At 49.6% G+C, this 20577-nt stretch overlaps 1 protein-coding gene across 2 annotated transcripts; it reads right to left on the bottom strand.

Annotated features, from left to right (window-relative positions):
• Nucleotides 1-349: 349 nt before the first annotated feature.
• On the bottom strand, nt 350-20363 carry Sall4 (spalt like transcription factor 4). Of its 2 annotated transcripts, none has more exons than XM_038332063.1 (4): nt 20104-20363; nt 5934-8303; nt 4371-4651; nt 350-2114 (listed from the first exon to the last, which is right to left on the bottom strand). In XM_038332063.1, the coding sequence occupies exons 1-4, from the start codon at nt 20219-20221 to the stop codon at nt 1692-1694; spliced, it is 3192 nt and encodes a 1063-aa protein (XP_038187991.1). In that variant the 5' UTR covers nt 20222-20363; the 3' UTR covers nt 350-1691. The 2 variants fall into 2 exon arrangements, with proteins under 2 accessions (XP_038187991.1, XP_038187992.1); XM_038332064.1 differs by having other exon boundaries at nt 7254-8303.
• Between the last annotated feature and the right edge of the window lie 214 nt (nt 20364-20577).

Below are 20577 nucleotides of genomic sequence, written 5' to 3'. Positions count from 1 at the left end.
CCACCCCACACACAGAGGTCCAGGATGGACCCAACTACATGCACTTCTGATTCTTAAGGGCCAGGGGAGTGCTATGCCAGCAGAACATACCAGAGCGGGGGGGAAAAACTTACACACAAACGTGGTGGGAGAAAAAAAAACATTCAAAGGTTTATTTTCGGACAGCTTCAGCAGGTAAAACTACAGCGTAGTTCACATTCATTCACAGGGTGTGAGAAAGCCATGGCTGGTGTGTTCTCTGTAACAATAGCCACTTCACAGTGTAAACAGCTGAACAGGAGAACCAGCGAACACTTTATCACAGGGTTCACGTACAATCCCAGAAGGAAAGGCACAACTTGGCAAAAAAAAAAAAAAAAAGTTTTGGATCCTAAAATCAGGTGCAACAACAGAGGAAAGGAGACTGGCAGACGAGCCTACAATCCTCATTTTGGCAATGGCATTCCACAGGGCAGGAAGACATCTACCCAGGAGCTAGTGAGAAGTCCCTCCTCCCCCATTAAACCATCAGAACACTGTTACAACAGCTGCTCAAAATTAGTATACGCACAAAAAAAAATGTAATTAAAAAAAAGAAAAGAAAAGGGCACAGCACCAACCAAGGGGACATCCTGAACATCTGGCCCTTCTCACCACATTAACTCTTAGGTTTAAGACCTGGGAATACTTTGCGGTCACCAAATAGCAAAACAGACTTTTTGGCTACAAAAATAAAAATAAATGAGGTAGATAAATTAAAGTCCTCACACCCAAGACTTGCCTGTCTCAACGTTATAACCTTCACAAGAGGGCGGGCGGTGTGAAAAGTCTTCAAGACTCGGGACAAGGAAATTCAAACAACAGAAAGAGGAGTTGCAGGAGACTCGCCTGGTCCTGGTCCCGGAGGAGGAGGGAACTGCAGTCCCACAATGCAACGGGCACTTAGGAGCCACATGAAATCACCTGAGAAGCCCGCTCTGGACCCCATCCACTCCAGGGTCTGGGAAGAGGTGATTTGTGGGAGAAATGAGGAGCGGGTGGCACTCTCGGGGCTCCAAATCTTTTAAATAAGCAGCAGAGTAAGTGGTGGGCTCTCTAGGGAGTTTGTAGAGGGCATCATACAAAGGATCTAAGGTTCAAGGAAGTGGGCTAACTGGACCAGCTTAGTTGTAAGGTTTCTTCCTCCTTTCTCTGAAAGTACATTCACAAACAGAAGATGAGAATACAGGGTCGGGAGGCAGATAAGCCAGGTCCCCACAAAAATGTCCATTACCCGCATTAGTCGCCGTGGAAGCACATAGCACTCTCTCCCCTGGACTGAGGCGAGCTGTCACTTCCACTGTGAAACAACTGTCCCAACTGTTTCACTTTGATACAGGTGACAGTCTTTGGAAACAGCCAGGAGGCCACACAAAGCTTCTAGGATACAGTTTGTCCCAAAGAACAAAGCTGCTCTTCAAAACCCGCTTCTTTGCAAAACTTAAAAGTCTGTTTTGGTGGATTTTTTTTCCTGTTTTTCAATTTTCCTCTTTTTTTGGTTTCTTTTTTTCTTTTTTGGAAAGCAGCATAGCAACGGTGAGATTGTAGGACTGCCCAAGGCTGTGGTCACAAGCGTAAACATCACTTGTGTATCAGGAAGGGAAGCAGGAGATGGTCAAGGAAACTAAAGAATGAAGCAGATCTCTCTCCAGCTGCATGCCCCTCCCCACCCCTTAACTGACTGCGATCTTGTTTTCTTCCAGAAAGTGGGGAAACTGGTGCTTGGCCACACCATCGGGAACAGCAGGCTTCTCCATGTTCCCACCCACAGCCGACTGAGAGCCATCGAGCTTGGAAAGAGTGGCGTTGCTCACCACAGAGCTGGCCCCCAGGGACACGGGCAGGGTGGGGATGCCTCCACTCTGGATCACAGAAATCTCATTGGTCTTCATGGCCAGGCCCCCATTGAGGACGCTGGTATACTGGTTCCACGTGGTGGGGTCCACACTCACCGCCGCTGGGGGAAGGAGTTCCTTAGGGAACATCTCGGGCACTCTCTTTCCCTCGGCGCCTAGCACAGCCATGCTGTTCTCTATGGCCAGCTTCCTGCCCCGGCGGGCAGAGTTATTGTTGGCCCCATGTGTCATGTAGTGTACCTGTGGGGGGACCGCAAAGAGAGGGTTTCATCAGATAGAGTCCCTTGCCTGTTCGAAAGCCCAAGTCAATCTCCATATGGGTGTTCACCTCCATAAAGTGTGCACCACCCAACCTTCATAATGTACTTTTTCTTAGAATCTGGACCAGGGGTGATGGACAAGTTTGAGAGGGAGGAGGGCCTTGAGTTCAAGGGCAGCCTGGGCTACATAGTAAGACCTTGTATCAGGCCAGAAAAATAAATTCAGGTATCTGATGGTTTGAGAGGATTTTTGTACATGTATTGGGGAAAGAGGAGAGGGGACATCTTTGGCCAACACCCCTACCAACATTACAAAGGGTAGGGAATACTCTCCAGCCGCATCTGCCTAGCCATCCATGGGTGCATTTACAGAAATGCTTACTACACGAGACATTACGTAAGTGTTCACGTCTGAGCTTACACACTTGTTACTGAGTAGCAGTGATGTGGGAAAGCTCTGGAAGTAGACTGTCCGCATTGAGATTCTCGCCCCCATGTTATTGTGACTTTACCCCACTGTGGGGAAAAGGACAGGTGCACCTCTCACTACATGTCAATCTCACAAATATGCAAATGGAAATATCACTTAAAAGGTGATTTAAGCCGGGCAGTGGTGGCGCTCAATCCCAGCACTTGGAAGGCAGAAGCCAGCAGATCTCTGTGAATTCAAGGACAGCCTGGGCTACACAGAGAAACCCTGTCTTGAAAAACAAATAATAAACCAAACAATAACAAAAGAGACAAGTCTTTCTGACATTGAATGCTCCCCACCCCTACACCTTCACCTCCAAAGAACTGGAACCACCAAGCCTGATTTAGAATGTGCTGGGGACACCCCAAGGACTGTACAAATACTAGGCAAGCACCTCAGGACCGGCCACAGCCCGGCACCAATGAGTCTGTAGACCAGACTGGCCTCAAACTTGCAGAGATCCACCTGCTTCTGCCTCCCAAGTGCTGGGATTAAAGGCGTGCACCGCCACTACTGCCTGGCCAGTCTTAAACTTTTTTGGAAGTGCAGGAGATCAGACAGAGACTCCTGAAATAAGCCAGTGTCTCCAACACCAAGTGGTGAGAGGCATCTCACACAGGTGCAGAGAATTGAACTCGAGTTCTCTACAAGAACAGAAAATGCTTTTAGCCCCAGAGTTATCTAGAATACTGGGATTACAAGTGACTCGCCACAATGCTTTATCTCACACCAAGCTCAAGAGCATCACAGTTCATAACTAGAGAGGATGGAGCGGTAAGGAGCACTTGCTACTCTTGCAGGGCCTGAGTTCGACTCCAGAACCCACATGGGAGCTCAGAAACATCAATTACCTGACTGACAACCTTCCCCTGACCTCCATTAGAACAAGGCACAGCCGTGGTGCATACATACATGCAGGCAAAACACTGTACCCACAAAAGAAGACGGCTAGGTATGGTGGCTCACACCCATAATCCCAGCAGTCAGGACGACCATGAGTTTAAACCGGCCTAGGCTACATGAGACACAATACAATTGGGCATGGTGTGGTGCCTGGAGTCCTAGTGCAGACAGGTGGATCTCTGAGTTCAAGGCCATTCTGGTCTACACAGAGAAACCCTGTCTGGAAAAAACATAAGACAAAACTAAAAAAAGAAAAAAGAAGAAGCACACACAAAACAAAGACTAGGGCTAGAACTCAGTTGATAGACTGCTTACCCAGCAATCACAAGACTCTGGGTTCTTAGCAAGACACTAAATAAAAACTAGGTTTGGTAGCAGTCTGTCACACTAGCAGTCAGGAGGTACCAGCAAGGTCATGAGTTCAAGCTCAATGAGTTCAGGAGCCTGGAACACCTTTATTCCCCAAACAAAAGCTTCACGTGCTGGCTGAAATGTGTTCTAGCCTGGCTTGGCATTCACTGTGCCGACTAGGCTGGCCTCAGAGATCCACTTGCCTCTGCATCCCCGGTGCTAGAATAAAGGCGGGACTGCAATATGTTTTCCCCTTTTCAGTGGTACTGCGGCTGGAGCCCAGAGCTTGTAAATATTAACCCAACACTATGACACTGTGCTGCACCTTAGCCCCTAACCCCCCTTTTTGGAAACTGGGTCTCACTACGTAGCCTTAGCTGGCCTGGGAACTTGCTATGTAGATCATGTTGGCCCTCCAACTCAAGAGAATCCCCCTGCAAAAGGCCAAGACAGCATAAACTGGTGGGTGTTTTCTACCCAGAGGCCACAGACCAGTCCGTCAGAACCCACCTTCAGGTTGCCTTTAGTGGTGAAGGCTCTCCCACAGATGTTGCAGACGAAGGGCTTTTCACCTGTGTGTGTCCGCTCGTGGATCTGAAGGGCGCTGGCAGATGAGAAGTTCTTTCCACAGCGCGTGCAGCAGTGTTGCTTGGCCTGTCGGCGTGGCTGTGCTGCGAGCAAAGGTGCCATGCCCGAGGACATGCTGGAGGGTCCCACAAAGGTGCCAGGAACTTCAACTTTGACATAGGTGGGCTGGGCTCGGAGAAACGTTGACGGGATGCTGGTGCGACCTAACAGGGGAAGAGGTGGGAAGAGATCAGCTTTTGTCATCTAATACCCAACTACTCACTGTCTGAAACAAACCCTCACGACAATCGTCTGCTAGGCAAGTTGAATAGCTCACGTAAATCACAGTTCAATAGCAGCTTGCTTATAAGTTTTTCATGGTGTGTGTACATGTGTACATGCTGGTGTGGAAGTTCAACTGCAGCCTTGGTGTTGTTCCTGTTGGCAATCAGTTCTTTGAGACAGGGTCTCTGATGGAACTAGAATATCAGCAGCGGGGCTAGCTAGGCTACTGGCCCACGAGCTTAGTGATCTGCCTTTCTCCCACCAATTAACACCAGTTACAAACACAGCCCAGCATGCCTGGCCTTTTACATGGAGACCTGAACTCAGATTGTGAACTCTGGCAAGTGCTTAACCAATCACCAAGCTAACCTTTTTGAGTTCTTATTTACACAGAAAACAAAACTCGAAAAAAAACACTTAGGAAAATTTGCCCTTTTCATGGTGTAAAGTATGGGTAACGGAAGTATGCGTGCAGGTAACATCCAAGTCTCAGAATAAGACATCATCTCAGCTACCACATTGGGAAGTAGAGGCAGGAGGATCTGAGTTCAAGGTTTGCCTTGACTGTAGAATGAATTCAGGCTTGCATCCTCCCCAAACCCCTAAAAAAAAAAAGTCAGATGTGGTGCATGCCTTCAATCCCAGCACTTAAAGAGGTGAGAAGCTGCCTGAAGTCATCCTGGTCTACATAGTGAGACCCTATCTGAAAAGAAAAAACATCAAAAGGATGAAGGCTGGGGGGCTGTGGACCAGAGAAAGGCTAGCCTAGGTTAAAATCACAGCAGCACAACCAAGTCACTGTTACACCAAACCTAGGCATTTTCTGTGATTCTAATGAGGTATTCTGGATCAATGGACATCACCTGACGCATCTAACATATTGTCTTCATACATGAACATTGTGTTTCAGAACTGGACCCTCAGTTCCAAGCAACTACTGCTTGATTTTTGTGGCCCAAACAGTGCCTAGTTCCTCAAATATACCTACCCATGGGGTCAAAAGAGAAAAGAAAAAGGAAAAAAAAGACAAATCCAACATCCATGTTGTCCACACGACCCATGATAGAGTCTACCAAGCACTAGGACAGCAATTATCAGAACCCTCTACCCAGAAGTACAGAATAGCTAATTGCCCTACAGAAACGTCAAGTTCAACCCAGGCTCTTTTTTCTGGTGACCGAGCTCAAAAGGGACATTAAGTGAAATCCAAAGCTGCATCACCTTCCGTGTCAGTGCGGCAGCTCTCGATGCCCTCGGTCTTGTTCACCTCAGGAGACCGGGACTTGACACTTTCTGCTTGGCTATTGGCAGGGGACACTGGCTGGAAGCACATGGTTTCCGCAGCATCTGGGCTTTGGCTCTGACGTTCCTGCTCGCCCACGAGTGAGGACGAGTCATTGGTCAGACAGTTATCACTCTCCACTGGGCCGTTTTCTCGGCTGCTCTGTCGCTGCAGGACCAGAGGGGGAGGAGCCCCTTTCCCCTGATTTTCCAGGGAAGCCATCACAGAATAGCCCAGAATGGGTGACACCAGGTGGGCACTGGGAACTGATGAGGAGACCTTGGCGGAGCCACTGGGGACATCCTGGGAACAGACGCCATCTGCTTCTATCCTTTCCACCGTGTCTTCCTGGCCAAGAGCACTGGCACTGCCATTCTCGCCCATGACCATGGGCTCAGGACCGGTAAAGTCACAAGGGCTCTCTGGCAGGGGCGTGTTAGGGATCTGGCCACCCATGTGCATTCGGATGTGCTGCTGTAACAGGACGGCGTTGGTGAACTTCTTCTGGCAGATGGGGCACGAATGCTGTGTCTTTATGGCGGTGTTGTTGGTTCGGTGAACCCCAAGGTGTGTCTTCAGATTGCCTTTGGTGGAGAAGGCCCGGCCACAGACCTTACACTGGAAGGGTCTCTCCCCTGTGTGGGTCCGGTAATGCATCTTGAGGGAACTCTGACAGCTGAGTACCCGGTGACAAATGAGACATTCGTTGGGGTCGGCAGTGGCCTTGTCAATGTTTTCCACGAGCTGCTGCAATTTTAGAGTCTCCGATCCTGACTCCGGGGTCCCACTCCCCTGGAAGCCCCCAACCCTTGGGGGATTGTGCACCAGTCCCACCCCAAGTAGTGGAAGTCCCACCTCACTTTCTGGAGAAGGCCCTGGCTGCATGTCATTGGGCAAGGAGCCACCCATGAGGTCCTTGGGATTGGGCCCCTGAGGGAGCTTCTGAGGTAGCCCTATGGGAGGGGTTCCCAAGACATGGACAGGCTCCGTGTCTACAGAGAGACTCGACTCATCTACAGGGATGGGGACAGAGAGTGCATAGGGGGGGCCGGTTCCTGGTGTCACTTTGTCCTGGAATTCAGCAAACAGCTGCGGGTTTGCCTTCACCTGAGGGTGTCGATGGAAGTGTACCTTGAGGTTGCCCTTGGTGGTGAATCGGTGACCACAGACAGAGCACACGTAAGGTCTCTCTCCGGTGTGGGAGCGGAGGTGGATCTGCAGGGAGCTATCGGTCCCGAAAACCTTGCTACAGTACTTACACTTGTGCTTGCCGAGGATGGCTTCCTCCTTGGCCTTGGCGTCCAACGTAGACGCAGAGATGTTTGGGGGCTTCCCTTTTCCTTTCTTGGACGGGTCGAGTGCCACAGTGGAGAAGGGGCTCTGAAGAAGCACAGAGCCCGGGGTCTGAGGTAGCAGGGCACTCGGGAGGCGAGACATGAAGTTAGGGAGAACCCGAGTTCCATCAGGCTTCACGGTGGTGAAGGGTGAAAACCCCGAGGACAAGGAGCTGGCTGTAGAGGGGACACTGGCATGAGGTAGTTTGGCTGGTTTCAAGGCATCTAGAGACAGGGCCGGGTTTGAGGATTTCTGGCTGAGCAGAGCCACAGCGGCAGATACCTGCTGGGATACAGACACCTGCTGAGACACGTGGTTGCTTAAGGCCTTCAGAGTGTCCGCGCCGGCCACTCCGGAGTGGAGGGCATGTGCGGCCCACATGTTCACCTGGACGCGGATCTGTTCTGTGAGTTGGATCTGCTGGAGCTGCTGCTGCTGCAGACATAGGATCTGCTCCAGGACCCACGGGATGCTGTGGGCAGCTGGCACGGGCGCTGCAGGGGCATCCACACTCCGCTGGTTCACTGCCACCTTGGTACCACGGAGCGCCTGCAGAGTCACATTGGTGTTGGCCACTTTGCCTTTGGGTAAATAGCTTATGTCCTGGGGTGTAGGTGGCAGGGCAGTCTCTGTCTTTAAGTACAGGATGGAGTCCGTGCCCAGCTTTTCCTTCGAGTCCCCGGAGTTGCTGCTGTTGTCTTGGTGACTGTCCTTATTGCTCGGGCTGTCTGGCTGGTGGCTCAGGACAGCTCTGGGGAAGTCGTCTGAAGGCACTGGCCCCTCGCTGTCATTCATGATGAGGACAGGAGGATTTTTAGTGCAACTTTTCTTGTGTTCTAGGAACTCAGAGAAACTGAAGAACTCGGCACAGCACTTGTCACAGATGTGGGTCTCCTCCCGCCGGGGACGCTTCACCAGGGCCACGTCCTCCATCATCACCTCAACGCCATTTCCCGGGGAGTTCACTGGAACACCTGTGCAATGAAAGAAACGAGTAAGCACTCTGCCCTGAAGGGGCGTGGAACGAAGTGACAGACAGACAGATCTCCATTATCGCAGGTCCTGATTCACGAAGACTGTATAAGGGACCAAGTATTTACTTACGGTCTGAATGACCTAAACAGGGTGTAAGGAATTATGCCTCCCTAGAAGACACCACCAAGTCTCACACCCCATGCCTGTCAGGGTGCACAACTTTGTCTAGATGGGAGTCTTTTTTTAAGAGGCCCAGGCCGCCCCAAACCTGCTTTGTAGCTGAGGCTAGCTTTGAACTCCTAACCCTCCCTGCCTCTACTTCCAGAGAGGGCTGGGATTACAGGAGTCTGCTGAGAAACTATCTGAACACCAGTCAGAATGGCTCTGATTAAAAAAAATCAATGAAAGATTATGCTGGAGAGGATGTGGAGTAAAGGAAACAGGGATGGGCATGGACTGAATCCAGGAGTTGGTGGGGGGAGTAGGGACTAATATTATTAAAAAATTGTACGCATGTTTGAAATTTTCAAATAATAAATATGTTGTATCTGGCTGGAGTGATGACTCAGGTTAAGAGCATTTGCTGCTCTTGCAGAGGACTGGGGTTTGGTTCTCAGCACCCATGTGGCACCTTTACAACCATCTGTAACTACAGTTCCAGGAAATCTGATGACTTCTTTTGACCTCTGAGGGCCCTAGGAAAGCATGTGGTGCATATACATGCGTGCGTGAGTGCTGTGTATAAAATTGAGAAAGGCTTTCTTTCAAGGGGGTAGCGGTAGATGTGTGGAAAGAAGGGATGCAGGCAAAAGGACACAGGAGTCATAAAAGATGACAGAAAGCTATTTTTTTTTTTTAGTTTCAACCTGCAGGGTTTTTATTTTTAGTGCTGGACAAATGCACAAGGATGCACCGGACAGTGAAAGGGTAAAGCCTTAAGCAAAGCTGCACAGCTTCAGAATGGACGTTCTGATGGCACAGACAGCCACTGAGATGCATAGGTTTTCCTTAAACAACTGTGTGATGTTTTCATTTGTGAGTTAATAAGAATAAGGTGATTTTACTTAAAAAGATCTGTTCTATGACTGGCATTTGTTGTAAAAAAGAAAAAGAAAAAAGGGAGGGAGGGAGGGAGGGAGGGGTGAAGGTGGAGAGAGAGAGAGAGAGAGAGAGAGAGAGAGAGAGAGAGAGAGAGAGAGAGAGAGAGAGAGAAAGAATTAACACCTAGGATGAATGATGTCAACAAGAGACTTGGAGGCCTGAACCTCAAAGTCACAGACTGGGAACTGGACAGGGTCTTTGGCAAACACATTAGGCTCAGTGTTTAGCATCACTCTAAGAGGAAGACTAGGGAGCAGCAAGACAGTCACAGAGAATGGCGCTTCATGAAGGCTAAGGAAGAGATGGAGTAGAGGGGCTTCACCAGGAACTACTGAAACCATCTATAGGAACCTTATCAGTTTCCCAGAGCCTGGAGGAGGAACCCTGTCACCTCAATTCAGACTTCCCACACCTGTGAGAACTAGTCAAGGGCTGTCATCCGACCTGTAGAGATTTGCTGCAGTAATGGATACACAGCTATTTTATTATAGGATCTTACTTTGTAGTCCAGGTGAGTATTGAACTCACAGCAATCCTGCCTCGGCTTCCCAGGTGCTAGGATTACAGTCATGTGCTACTACTAGATGGTTTGTTAAACCAATCCCCATCAATCCCCAGAAAGGCTAATAGAGGACAACCAATACCAAGGGTTTGGAACTGGGTCAAATCCTACCTGACATCCTCCACAACCTGAGCAAAATGGAAGACAGTAAATCACATTTCAACCCAGGCAATGAGCACCCACATCCAGGGATAGCAGACGTTTAAAGGTGCTGCTAACAAGACAACACCAATCCATCCCAGATTAGGCAAGCCTGTGCTATCAGGTACCTGAGAGGCTGAAGCAGAAAGATCATGAGTTCAAAGTCAGCCTGGCAATTAGACCTTGGGGAACTTTAACCATAGCACTTGGGAGGCAGAGGCAGCTAGATCTCTAGGCGTACAAGACCACCTGGTCTACACAGTGAGAGTTCCAGGATAGCCAGGGCTACTCAGAGAAACCCTGTCTCCAAAAAAGACAAAAAAAAAGAAAAGGAAGCCCTATGGCCATGCTCCTCCATCTGCTGCCTTTCGACTCCTAGGCATTAAACACAGAGGACTCAAGTTAGGAGTGTTCCACTTGGTCCTTTTCATTGTTAAGACAGTGCAAAAGCAATGCCTTCAACACCTGGTGTTCGGGATTCTGAATCCTTTCTCCCTTTATCATTTCTCTGTCGTCTGTGGCCACATGGATGGGTTTGCTCGTGCGGTTCCATGCATGGAAGTCAGGACAACTTGTGGAACTGGTTCTCTCCTCCACCCCCTCCTGGGATCAAGAGATTGGACGAGGGGGCTGGAGAGATGGCTCAGAGGTTAAGAGCATTGCCTGCTCTTCCAAAGGTCCTGAGTTCAATTCCCGGCAACCACATGGTGGCTCACAACTGTAAATGAGGTCTGCTGCCCTCTTCTGGCCTGCAGACATACACAGAGACAGAATATTGTATGCATAATAAATAAATAAAAAAAAAAAAAAAAAAAAAAAAAAAAAAAAAAAAAAAAAAAAGAGATTGGACGAGGCCAATTGAATCTTAACCAGCTGAGCCATCATCTTACACACAGGCCAGCCTGATCCTCATCCTCCTGCCTCTTCTTCCCGAGTGCAGGATCTACACACTTGAGGGGTGGGGGTTACTATGGAGTCAACCCTCGCACGCTGGGGGAAGCACCTAGCACCGCGCTGCAACCCAGCACAGCCACAGTTTTGACTGATGTGATTGCCAAGTTCAATCTAGCACAAGTGTTATTGATTTTGGACCAAGTGACAGGATGGTACATCATGAGGCTTGTGTGGCTTGAGGGAAGGAACGGGACAACAGCCAAGGCACCAAGCCCTAAATCCTGGACTTACACCTAAAGAATGTTTACCAGGGCTGGAGAGATGGCACAGAGGTTAAGAGCACTGGCTGCTCTTCCGGAGGTCCTGAGTTCAATTCCCAGCAACCACATGGTGGCTCACAACGATCTGTACTGAGATCTAGCGCCCTCCTCTGGCATGCGGGCATACATGGAGGTAGAATGTTGTATACATAATAAATAAATAAATGTTTAAAAAAAAAGAATGTTTACCAAGGGACTGGAGAGATGGCTCACTGGTTGAGGGCACTGGTTGTTCCTGCACTGGACCCAAGTTCAATTCCCCGCACCCACATGGCAGCTCCCAACTGTCTGTAACTCCAGTTCCAGGGGATCTAATGCCCTCCTCGCACCTGTGGGCACCACATGTACATCATACACCACACACACAGACACACACCACACACACAGACACACACCACACACACAGACACACACCACACACACAGACACACACCCCTTTGTAAGTAAGCCACTCAAACACAAAAGAAGATTTGTAAAAATCCCTGCCTACAAATGTGATGCAACTAGGCCCTCAGCAGACTTCAAAAGTCTCGCCATAAACGTTACTCCGCAGGTTCTTTCTGCACTGAGAAGGGGCACTGGGGACATGCGTTAGGTCTTTCCCTGGTACATACAAGTCCTGTGACCACAACACTCTTCTCTCAGCAATACAGGGAAGACTAGGAGATAAAGGATCCGCTGACTAGGAAGCCCTGGGACAAGAACACTTTAATCCCAGAACAAGGCAGGAGCAGATTCATCTGTGAAGTCTAGGTCACCAGGACAGTAAGGGCCAAGTAGAGAGACACTGCCCACACTCCTCTCTCTCTCTCTCTCTCTCTCTCTCTCTCTCTCTCTCTCTCTCTCTCTCTCTCTCTCTCTCTCTCAAAAAAAGTGAGAAAAAAACCAGGAAATATGGCTTAGTTGGCATGGGAGCACAACGACCAACTGCAAAAAAAAGTCACGTGATTGTTCAGTCCTAGAATACCAGCACAGCTCTTGCACCAATGCTGCTCAGTCAACCCCTTTTCAAGACTCAAGTATCAAACGGCTCAGCAGAGTGCTTATTCTTCTCCCAGAGAACCAGGGCTCAATTCCCAGCACCCACGTAGTTGGTATACAACTGTTAACTCTAGTTCAAGAAGATGCAACACCCTCCTCCTCAAGCACCAGACACGAACAAACGTACTCAAATCAAAAACTGAAAATAGTAAAATAATCAGCTGTTAGGGGCAGCGCACGCCTTTAATCCCAGCACTCAGGAGGCGGACACAGGTGGATTATCTGAGGTCAATGCCAACCTGGTCAGCAGAGTGAGTTCCAGGACAGCAGGGCAACAAGAGAAGCTCTGCCTCTAAAATATTTTTTAAAAAATTAATTAAACAGCCGGGCAGTGGTGGCACATGCCTTTAAACCTAGCACTTGGGAGGCAGAGGCAGGTGGATCTCTGTGAATTCTAGGCCAGCCTGGTCTACAGTGTGAGTTCAAGGACAGGCTCCAAAGCAGCAGAGAAACCCTGTCTCCAAAAACAAAACAAAACAAACCTAAATAAATAAATAAATAAAATTTAAAAAGGTATTTTTTAAACTCCTGAGAGGAACAGGTAGGTAGGTACAGGGAGGTAGGCAGCCATGTATGAAAATGCAAGGCTTCCCTGGCAGCTCCTCAGCAACAGATTTTGGCCTACAAGTTTCCAGTTACACAGACGAAAAGTAAACGAGAAAAATCACAAAGACTTGTTCTTCAGTGCCGCTGACGGTGCTAGAGTGCCCTCACCTGAGAAAAATATATACTCAAAAATAACTCTGTCTATCCGGGCGGTGGTGGCACACGCCTTTAATCCCAGCACTAGGGAGGCAGAAGCAGGTGGATCTCTGTGAGTTTGAAGCCAGCCTGGTCTACAAGAGGACTGGCTCCAGGACTGGCTCCAAAGCTACAGAGAAACCCTGTCTCGAAAAAAAAAAAAAAAAGAAAGAAAGAAAAGAAAATAGTAAGAACCTTTCAAAGAATAAAAAATACTATTTTAAAAATAACTTTGTCTTCTCTAGGAGAACTGCACAAGAGTTTTCCTTGTTTGGTTTTGGTTTTTTAAGCCTGGCTGTCCTGGAACTCTAGAAGACCAGGCTGGCCTTGAACTCAGGTCTGCCTGCTTCTGCCTCCTGAGTTCTAGGACCGAAGGGTGCCCCACCATGCCTGGCTGCAGATTTTTAGGGTTGTTTGAACAGGAGTCTCATAAGCCACACTGGCCCTGAATTCACTACAGTCCAGGCAGCCTCAAACTCAAGTCTCTGCCTCAACCAGAATTAAAAGAATATTTCAGCACTTCAGGCTTTGCCCAAGAATTTTTTGGAGAGAAAGGAAAATTTTTGAAAGGGAGGAAACAGGCTGGGCAGGGTGTGGTTATGTCAAGACATAAATTTCTACAGGGAAGTAAAACTTTTGCCTCCTAGACAGGGTCTGAGGGCCTGGGATAGAAAACTGTAGACCAGGCTGGCCTTGAACTCAGAGAGGCAACTGCCTCTGCCTCAAGAGTGCTAGGATTAAAGGCGTGTGCCACCATGACCAAGAGGTCCAACCAAGTTGCAAAAGCTCCCAGTGAAGTCTCAGTCTCTGTTCTGCCTTCCCACCTCACCCACTCCGGAAACCACTAATGTCCTGCACAGACCATCCTGTTTCTTCTCCTCAGGCTGGGTCAAGTGTCAAGTGTCCCAGACTGCCCTGCCCTCCAACCCTTAAAAGTCTGAGCTCCAGCTTCCAGCTCTCTCCTGCTAGAAAAATGCTTGAAACACCACATCTAGTTTTTTTTTAATCTTTTTTTAAAGATTTATTTATTTTGTATACAGTGTTCTATCTGCATGTATGCCTGCAGACCTCATTACAGATGGCTGTGAGCCACCATGTTTTTGCTGGGAATTGAACTCAGGACCTCTGGAAGAACAATCAGTGCTCTTAACCTCTGAGCCATCTCTCCAGCCCCCAGCACATCTAGTTTTAGCTTAGCTACATGCACACTAGGCAAGCAATCTACCAAAAGGACCCCCATCAACACCCCCTTCTGTCTTTATATGACGTTAACTAGACCACCTTTGTAGTCAGGCCACTTGAACCCATTTTGCAGATGTATACACTTAGGCTCGGCAAGAACTAAGTAACCACAGCTATTTCTTAAAACTTAACCGCACCAGTTTCTGGGCAATTTCTCCATTTCTCGCGTCATGCCTCCTGAGTATTTCCTGACCTCGTACATACCAAGAGCCAGACTCTCCTGATTCTAAAGCAGACATTTGAAAATTCTGTTTTGAGACAAGGTCTTATTTGAACTCACTAAATAGCTCAGGCTGACTCCAAATTCCTGGCAAGACTCCTGCCTCAGTTTCCCAAGTACTGGCATTTATTATGAGTGCACTACTCAGGCTGGGCAGTGGTGGGTGGCACACACCTTTAATCCCAGAACCCAGAGGTAGGTGGATTTCTGTGAGTTCGAGACCAGCCTGGTCTACAAGAGCTAGTTCCAGGACAGCCAGGGCGGTTACACAGAGAAACCCTGTCTTGAAAAACCAAAAGAAAAAAAAAAGAGTGCACACCACACCCAACTCTAAGGCAGCAGCAGTCTTAACCTGGAATCCATTAAGCTCACCTTACCATTTCTTTCCGTCAGGGACATAAGGGACATGGTACATAGTATTAACAAGCACCTCAGACTGTCAAAATCAGGCTCTGAATGTTATCAGAGGGTGCTATGGCTCTTGCACTTTCTGGGTAACTGTGGCAATTGACTTGATACCAGACCTGCCATTTTATTAAAAAGGGGGTACACATTACTGCAATAGTTCCCTAATATCGGTAAAAGGGAAGGACCCTGTAGACACCAAAGCCAGAGGTTCAGAGGGTCCTATCTGTTACTACCAGCTCACCCTCTGGTATGACCCCCACCCCCACACTGGGTAGGAAGGGCTCTCCCACTGAGCAGTATCTCCAACCTCCAAACTTTAATCTCCAGGATTTAGCGTACCCACCTGCAATGCAAATACTATGTAAATAGTTCTCAGACTGCATTGTGTAAGGGAGAAACAGCCAGAAACAATAGCCAGCATGGGGTCATCTTTGCCATGTTCAAGAGGCTTGAGCAGGAGAAGATAAGGACTAAATGTCTGTTCGCTGGTCACTGCACTTTGCTCCCTAGAATTCTGTGCCCTTCTCAGCCCTGAGAAGGGGTCTATGGCACAAAAGGTTAAGCACCTCGATCCAGAAGGATCCACCAGTGATTGACAGCCAGGATGCCAACTGCCTTCACTACTGTATAAAAGCCCCAAAGCCACCACAGCCCAAAAGCCACCAAAGCCCCTCTCCCTCCTGCCTGGCCACTCGCGACACCAGCAACATCCCACCTAAAACTGCTTGCTTAAGCAGTAAAAAACCACCTCGGCCATACCACCATCGGCAAATAGTGGGACCAGTATCTGCGGGAGGAGTATCTGTTAGGAACTGCTTGCTATGCTTAAGTTAGCCTGAAGGGAAGGAAAAAGCCAAAGTCCACAGGGAGAGCGCCAGCAAGCAGGGCTTCCATCCCCCACCCCGAATTTGAGGAATGTTATCTCTCTAGCATCTAGTTATCCAGTAAAGTTGGAAGAATGCAGTAAACCCAGCAGGGGTCTTAGATTCAATCTCGGGCCAGAGGGATGGAAAATACCCTGACTATTGTATAGGAAGAAAGCTAATCAGCCAGGAGGCCAATCCCTGGCCGGAGACACTCAAACAGTAAAAAAATAAAATAAGATCTGTATATCTCGATAAAAGCCTGGCGACTCAGGTTTTGCTTATCTGTTACCGGTCCCGTATTAGAAGAATGACAATGAGCAGCTTACCTAAGGGACCCAGTATCTCAGGCCCAGCCCTACCTCCAGGATAAGTGCTTACCAAAAAACAAAAAGGAATTATGTCTCTGGGTATTATTGACCCAGCTGTAAGGCCTTCTTGAAAAAAAAAAAAAAAAACTGTTTTATATAGCAAAGCTTTGAAACCTAAATGTAGAGACAGAATTTGACCTAATATTATGTCTCTAGTTAATCAAAGAATCCACAAAAAATTAAAAGCAGTCATGGACCAAAGTTCAGGGGCCCAATGGAAAAGATTTTAAATGGTAAAGGGGAGAGCCACGAGAATGGTCAAGACAGTTGCCACCACATCTACAACCAGAGTCAGATCAGCCAGCTTACTCCACATACACCTTGTGGCAAAACATAAAAGAAAAAAATTTAATTTTTTAAGCAAGGGATGCCCTGCCCCCTCCTGCCTCAACTGGAACAAGTTTGCACACACCAAAAAAAGCAGAAGTCGGACTCCATCCTCTCCCAAAGCTTTAACACATCCAGGTGTGTCTGTTAAAAATAGTACAGATTAAAGTGATAATGGTTAGTAATCTGAATTCAGCTCCTATTCTTTTCTTTTCAAATCACATGCCCCCGAGAAATGAACCCAAATTGTTTTAGTTCTGAGTTGTTTCCTGGGTGTCCCATCCTCCACAGCTTCTAAAGGCAATCTGGAAAGTCAAAGGGGGGCTGCCTATAGTGGCAGATGCCTCCAATTCCAGAAGTTGGAAGCAGAGCCAGGAACATCACGTCCCAACTCTGGAGGAAGCTGGGATGGTTAGGGCCACGGAAGGTGCCATGGCTACTCAGACAGACCCTGTGTGGAGGAAAAATAAAAAGGAAAAAGGCCAAACCAAATCAGTTTCAAGCACTAACCATGGTTGCCTCTCACAAAGGAGACCACCCATCACCAACTGCTCTGGGGCCATCAACAAACACCCCCATGGATTCAAAGAAAGCTAGAGTCAAATTGGAGGAAAACCACGGACCAAGCCATGCCATCAGGAAGCCTCCATTAACTTTGCAGTGGGTAAACTTCCAAAGCTACTTCCGTTTTGAGAATGAATAGCAAGGGCTTGCAAAGTCCCAGCCTGGGGTCAGGCACACAGCATGTTCCCGTTTCTAAAACTAGTATAAACACCTTGAATAAAGTTTCCGATCACACTCCCAATACACAATCTGCTTCTCCTATAGCACATTTTCACTGCCAGTGCACACAAGTATCCAAAGCTGGCTGGGCGGGCGGGGGATAATTCCCCTAGACAAGACTACACCCAGAATGGAATGCTGACTGTCTTCCAAATCTTGCCAAAATCCTTTTCTCCAAAATCTCATTTGACATGTTACATCCAAAAGGCAGAAAAGCTAACCATGCCTCAGCTGCCCAAAACGTTCCCCCAGCCCCCTACTAAGATGGGAGCCTGCTAACCCCCCATCACCAATGACAAAGTATCGTTTACTGGTGGCTGAGCATCATTGAGGGTGAAGGAATGCATTTTACATGCAATTTAATGAATAAAAAAGGTCGTGTGCAAATTACAGCCCCCTCCCCCTTTGGGGAGTTCTAAATTCGCTTGAAACTTAACTAAAGCCCAGCACAGGCAGGTCAATAGAGGCTGGAAACTGGAGCTAAATTACTAAAAACCTGGGAATCGTAATAGCTGAAGGTTGTAATCCAGTTTAGCACAAAGGGCATTTGGAACCCTTTTGAGAAAATGCTAATTTTCCTTTAAGTACTGTGAGCCCCCTCTCTTCGACCACCTGCGGATTTTTTGATCTGCTAATTATTGCCCGGATTTCATTTTCTTAGCTCAAAAACTGCATTCTCCAATGAACTGACCAAGAAGGATCTAGAAGCTTCGCGGTATAGATTATAATCTAAATTTATCGATACTGAGCCTGATCCCAAAATGCAATCATAAAAAAAAAAGTTCTTCCCCAAGCCATAAGGGGAAAGAGGGCTCCCCAAATCCATTCTAAGAATTCTTGGAGAAGACTCCCAGGAACAGGAAGGTAGGGATCCCGCAGAGATCCCCCGGGTGCAGATCTCGGGGCCCAGCTTGCGTCACTCACCAGGTGTGTGCCCCTATTCGCACATGTCCGGTCTCCAGAGGGCGCCCGAGCTCTAAGTGGCGGGGCTTCGACCGCGGGTGATCCGCAGAAAACGCTTCCCAAACCGCGGTGGCAGCGCGCGCCCAGCGGCCTCAGGGCGCAGCCAGGTTAAGCGCGACTCCGGCCAGCGGAGATTTCGGAAAGCCCTTCAGTAACAAGCTACCCCTCCATGCCCCCTAGAAAGTCAACCATCACCCAAAGCCAAAAAAACAAACAAACAAACAAACAAACAAAAAAAACACCAAAAAACCACTAGTATGCACTCACCCCCAATGGAGGTGGGGGGGGGATGGGAGGTCAGCTCAGGACCAGGGGAGGGGTCAGGGCCGGGAGCTCGCCCCTCCTCTCCCGAGGAAGCAGGCGGGCTTAGGGTTAACCCTTTTGTTCCAGGTGGACCAGGCGACCCAGCCTCTCCTCGGTCCGCCCCCCCACACCAGCTCTCCTGGCCAAGGCACAAAGAGTCCATCCCCCAGCTGCAGGGCCCTAGGATGTGGGATGCTCCGACACCCCAAAACTCATATCCGCTCCCTCGACCAAGTAACGACCTTTCATTTGCCCTGAGGGGAGAAAAAAATCAGCTGGGTGGAGGTCACTGAACTTTTGATAAACTCAAAAAGTTGCGGGGAAGTAGGATCGCACGCCTGAGAAAGCGGGAGCGTCCGAGTGGAGCGCGCAGAGTCCGCCGCTGCCGTGCACCGCCCACCAAGCGCGGAGAGCTGTAATCTGGCGGGAGACCCAGGGGACCCCCTCCCCCACGTTCCCAATTTCTCCGGCGACAGTCCGGCGGGTAGGGGCGAGGGGCTGGTGGAGACCGGCTGGGAAGGCGCTCGCCCGCAACTCAGGCCGCGCCGAGGTCCTGAACTCCGCGGAGGCGCGGGCCGGGTCAACCGTAGCCCGACCTCTCCCCTTTCACCTCCCGGGCGTGTGCTGAAGCCGTGCCGCCCGAGGGGTCCGTGCAAAAATAAATAAATAAAAGAGGGTGCGTTCCGGCATGGGTGCACCCTCTATGCACCCGCCACCCGGGCCCCGGCCGGCACCCTCCCGCTGGCCGCGGTTATTTTTAGATAGTCGGAAATCAAAGATGGCTGGAGGTCAGGCCCCGAAAGGTTAGGGCGAGGATCGGCAGCAGGCAGCGTAGCCCCCGGGGAAAGGCGGAAAGAAAAAAAAAGTAAACGAAATACCTAAAATTACGAAAAAATAAAATAAAAGCTCCCAACGGAGCTAAATCGAGTAGCCTCCCCGCCCTCTGTGCTGCGCGGGTGGCCCGCACCCCGGCCTGGGGGTGGGGAGAGGTCGCGCCCCCTCCCCCCACTCTGCCTGGGAGGGGCGCGTACAACAGATCGCCCTCCTGGGGGGGTCCCCTAGAGGTGCGCCCCTCCTCCTAGAGGCCCCCAAGGGGGTGGAAGAGAGGGTGGGAAGACTTGGGGGTCTCTTTCTTTTAAAAGCGGCGCCACCGGAGAGGGGAAAAGGCAAGGCTAAGTTACCGTGTGTGTGTGTGGGGGGGGGGGTGCTTGTGTTATCAAGGCAAGAAAATCAACTATGGGACTGAGGACTAGGAGAATCAAGCTGGTGGGAGAAGGAAAATGAGAGGCCAACTTTGCAATAAGAGGGAGAAAACTGGAGGAAACTTTCTTGGGGGGGGGGCTGAGGCTACCTCCTTCCCACCCTCTCCGTCCCTCCTTTCCCGGAACGGAGTCCGAAATCCTGGTTCCAAAATCTGTTCCGGGAGCCCGCGCCCTCGAGGGACGCACCGCGGTGCTGGGAGCGCCCTCCGGGACGCACGGACAGACGGGCGCACGGACGGGGCCGCAGCCGCACTCACCCGGTTCCTCCGCCGCCAGCGCTTCTGCGAGGTCGGGGCTCGGCTGCTGCAGCGGCTGCTCGCCCTGGCCCTCCTCCGAGTTGATGTGCTGGGGCTTCGCCTGCTTGCGCCTCGACATGGTGCGCGCATCGGGGCGCCGGGAAGAGCCCTGGTGACTTGCCACCAATTCCTAGAGTTGGGAAATTTTACCCCCCTTCGGCCGGAACGCGCATGTCCCAGTAATTATTATTATCAATAATGCATTGCGATTTATCATGAGCCCTGACAGCTGATTGGCCTGGGTCCAAGACCTCAGAGATCATTTAAATAAGCCCTCATTGATCAGGGAGGGGCGAGGCATGCTGGGCCTTGTAGTCCGGCCCTACATGTGACAAAGGCGTGTTCATCAGGGAAGCGTAGCTAATTAGCATCCGGGCTCAGATTGGCCGGGGCGTGGACCGACTCGGAGGGGACCATCCTCGCGGCCACTATCGG

This window comes from Arvicola amphibius, chromosome 5, assembly GCF_903992535.2.
Source record: "Arvicola amphibius chromosome 5, mArvAmp1.2, whole genome shotgun sequence".
In the NCBI taxonomy this organism is placed as follows: domain Eukaryota; kingdom Metazoa; phylum Chordata; class Mammalia; order Rodentia; family Cricetidae; genus Arvicola; species Arvicola amphibius.
The sequence above is the reverse complement of the archived record's forward strand: the minus strand, read 5'-3'. Positions and strand labels throughout refer to the sequence as shown.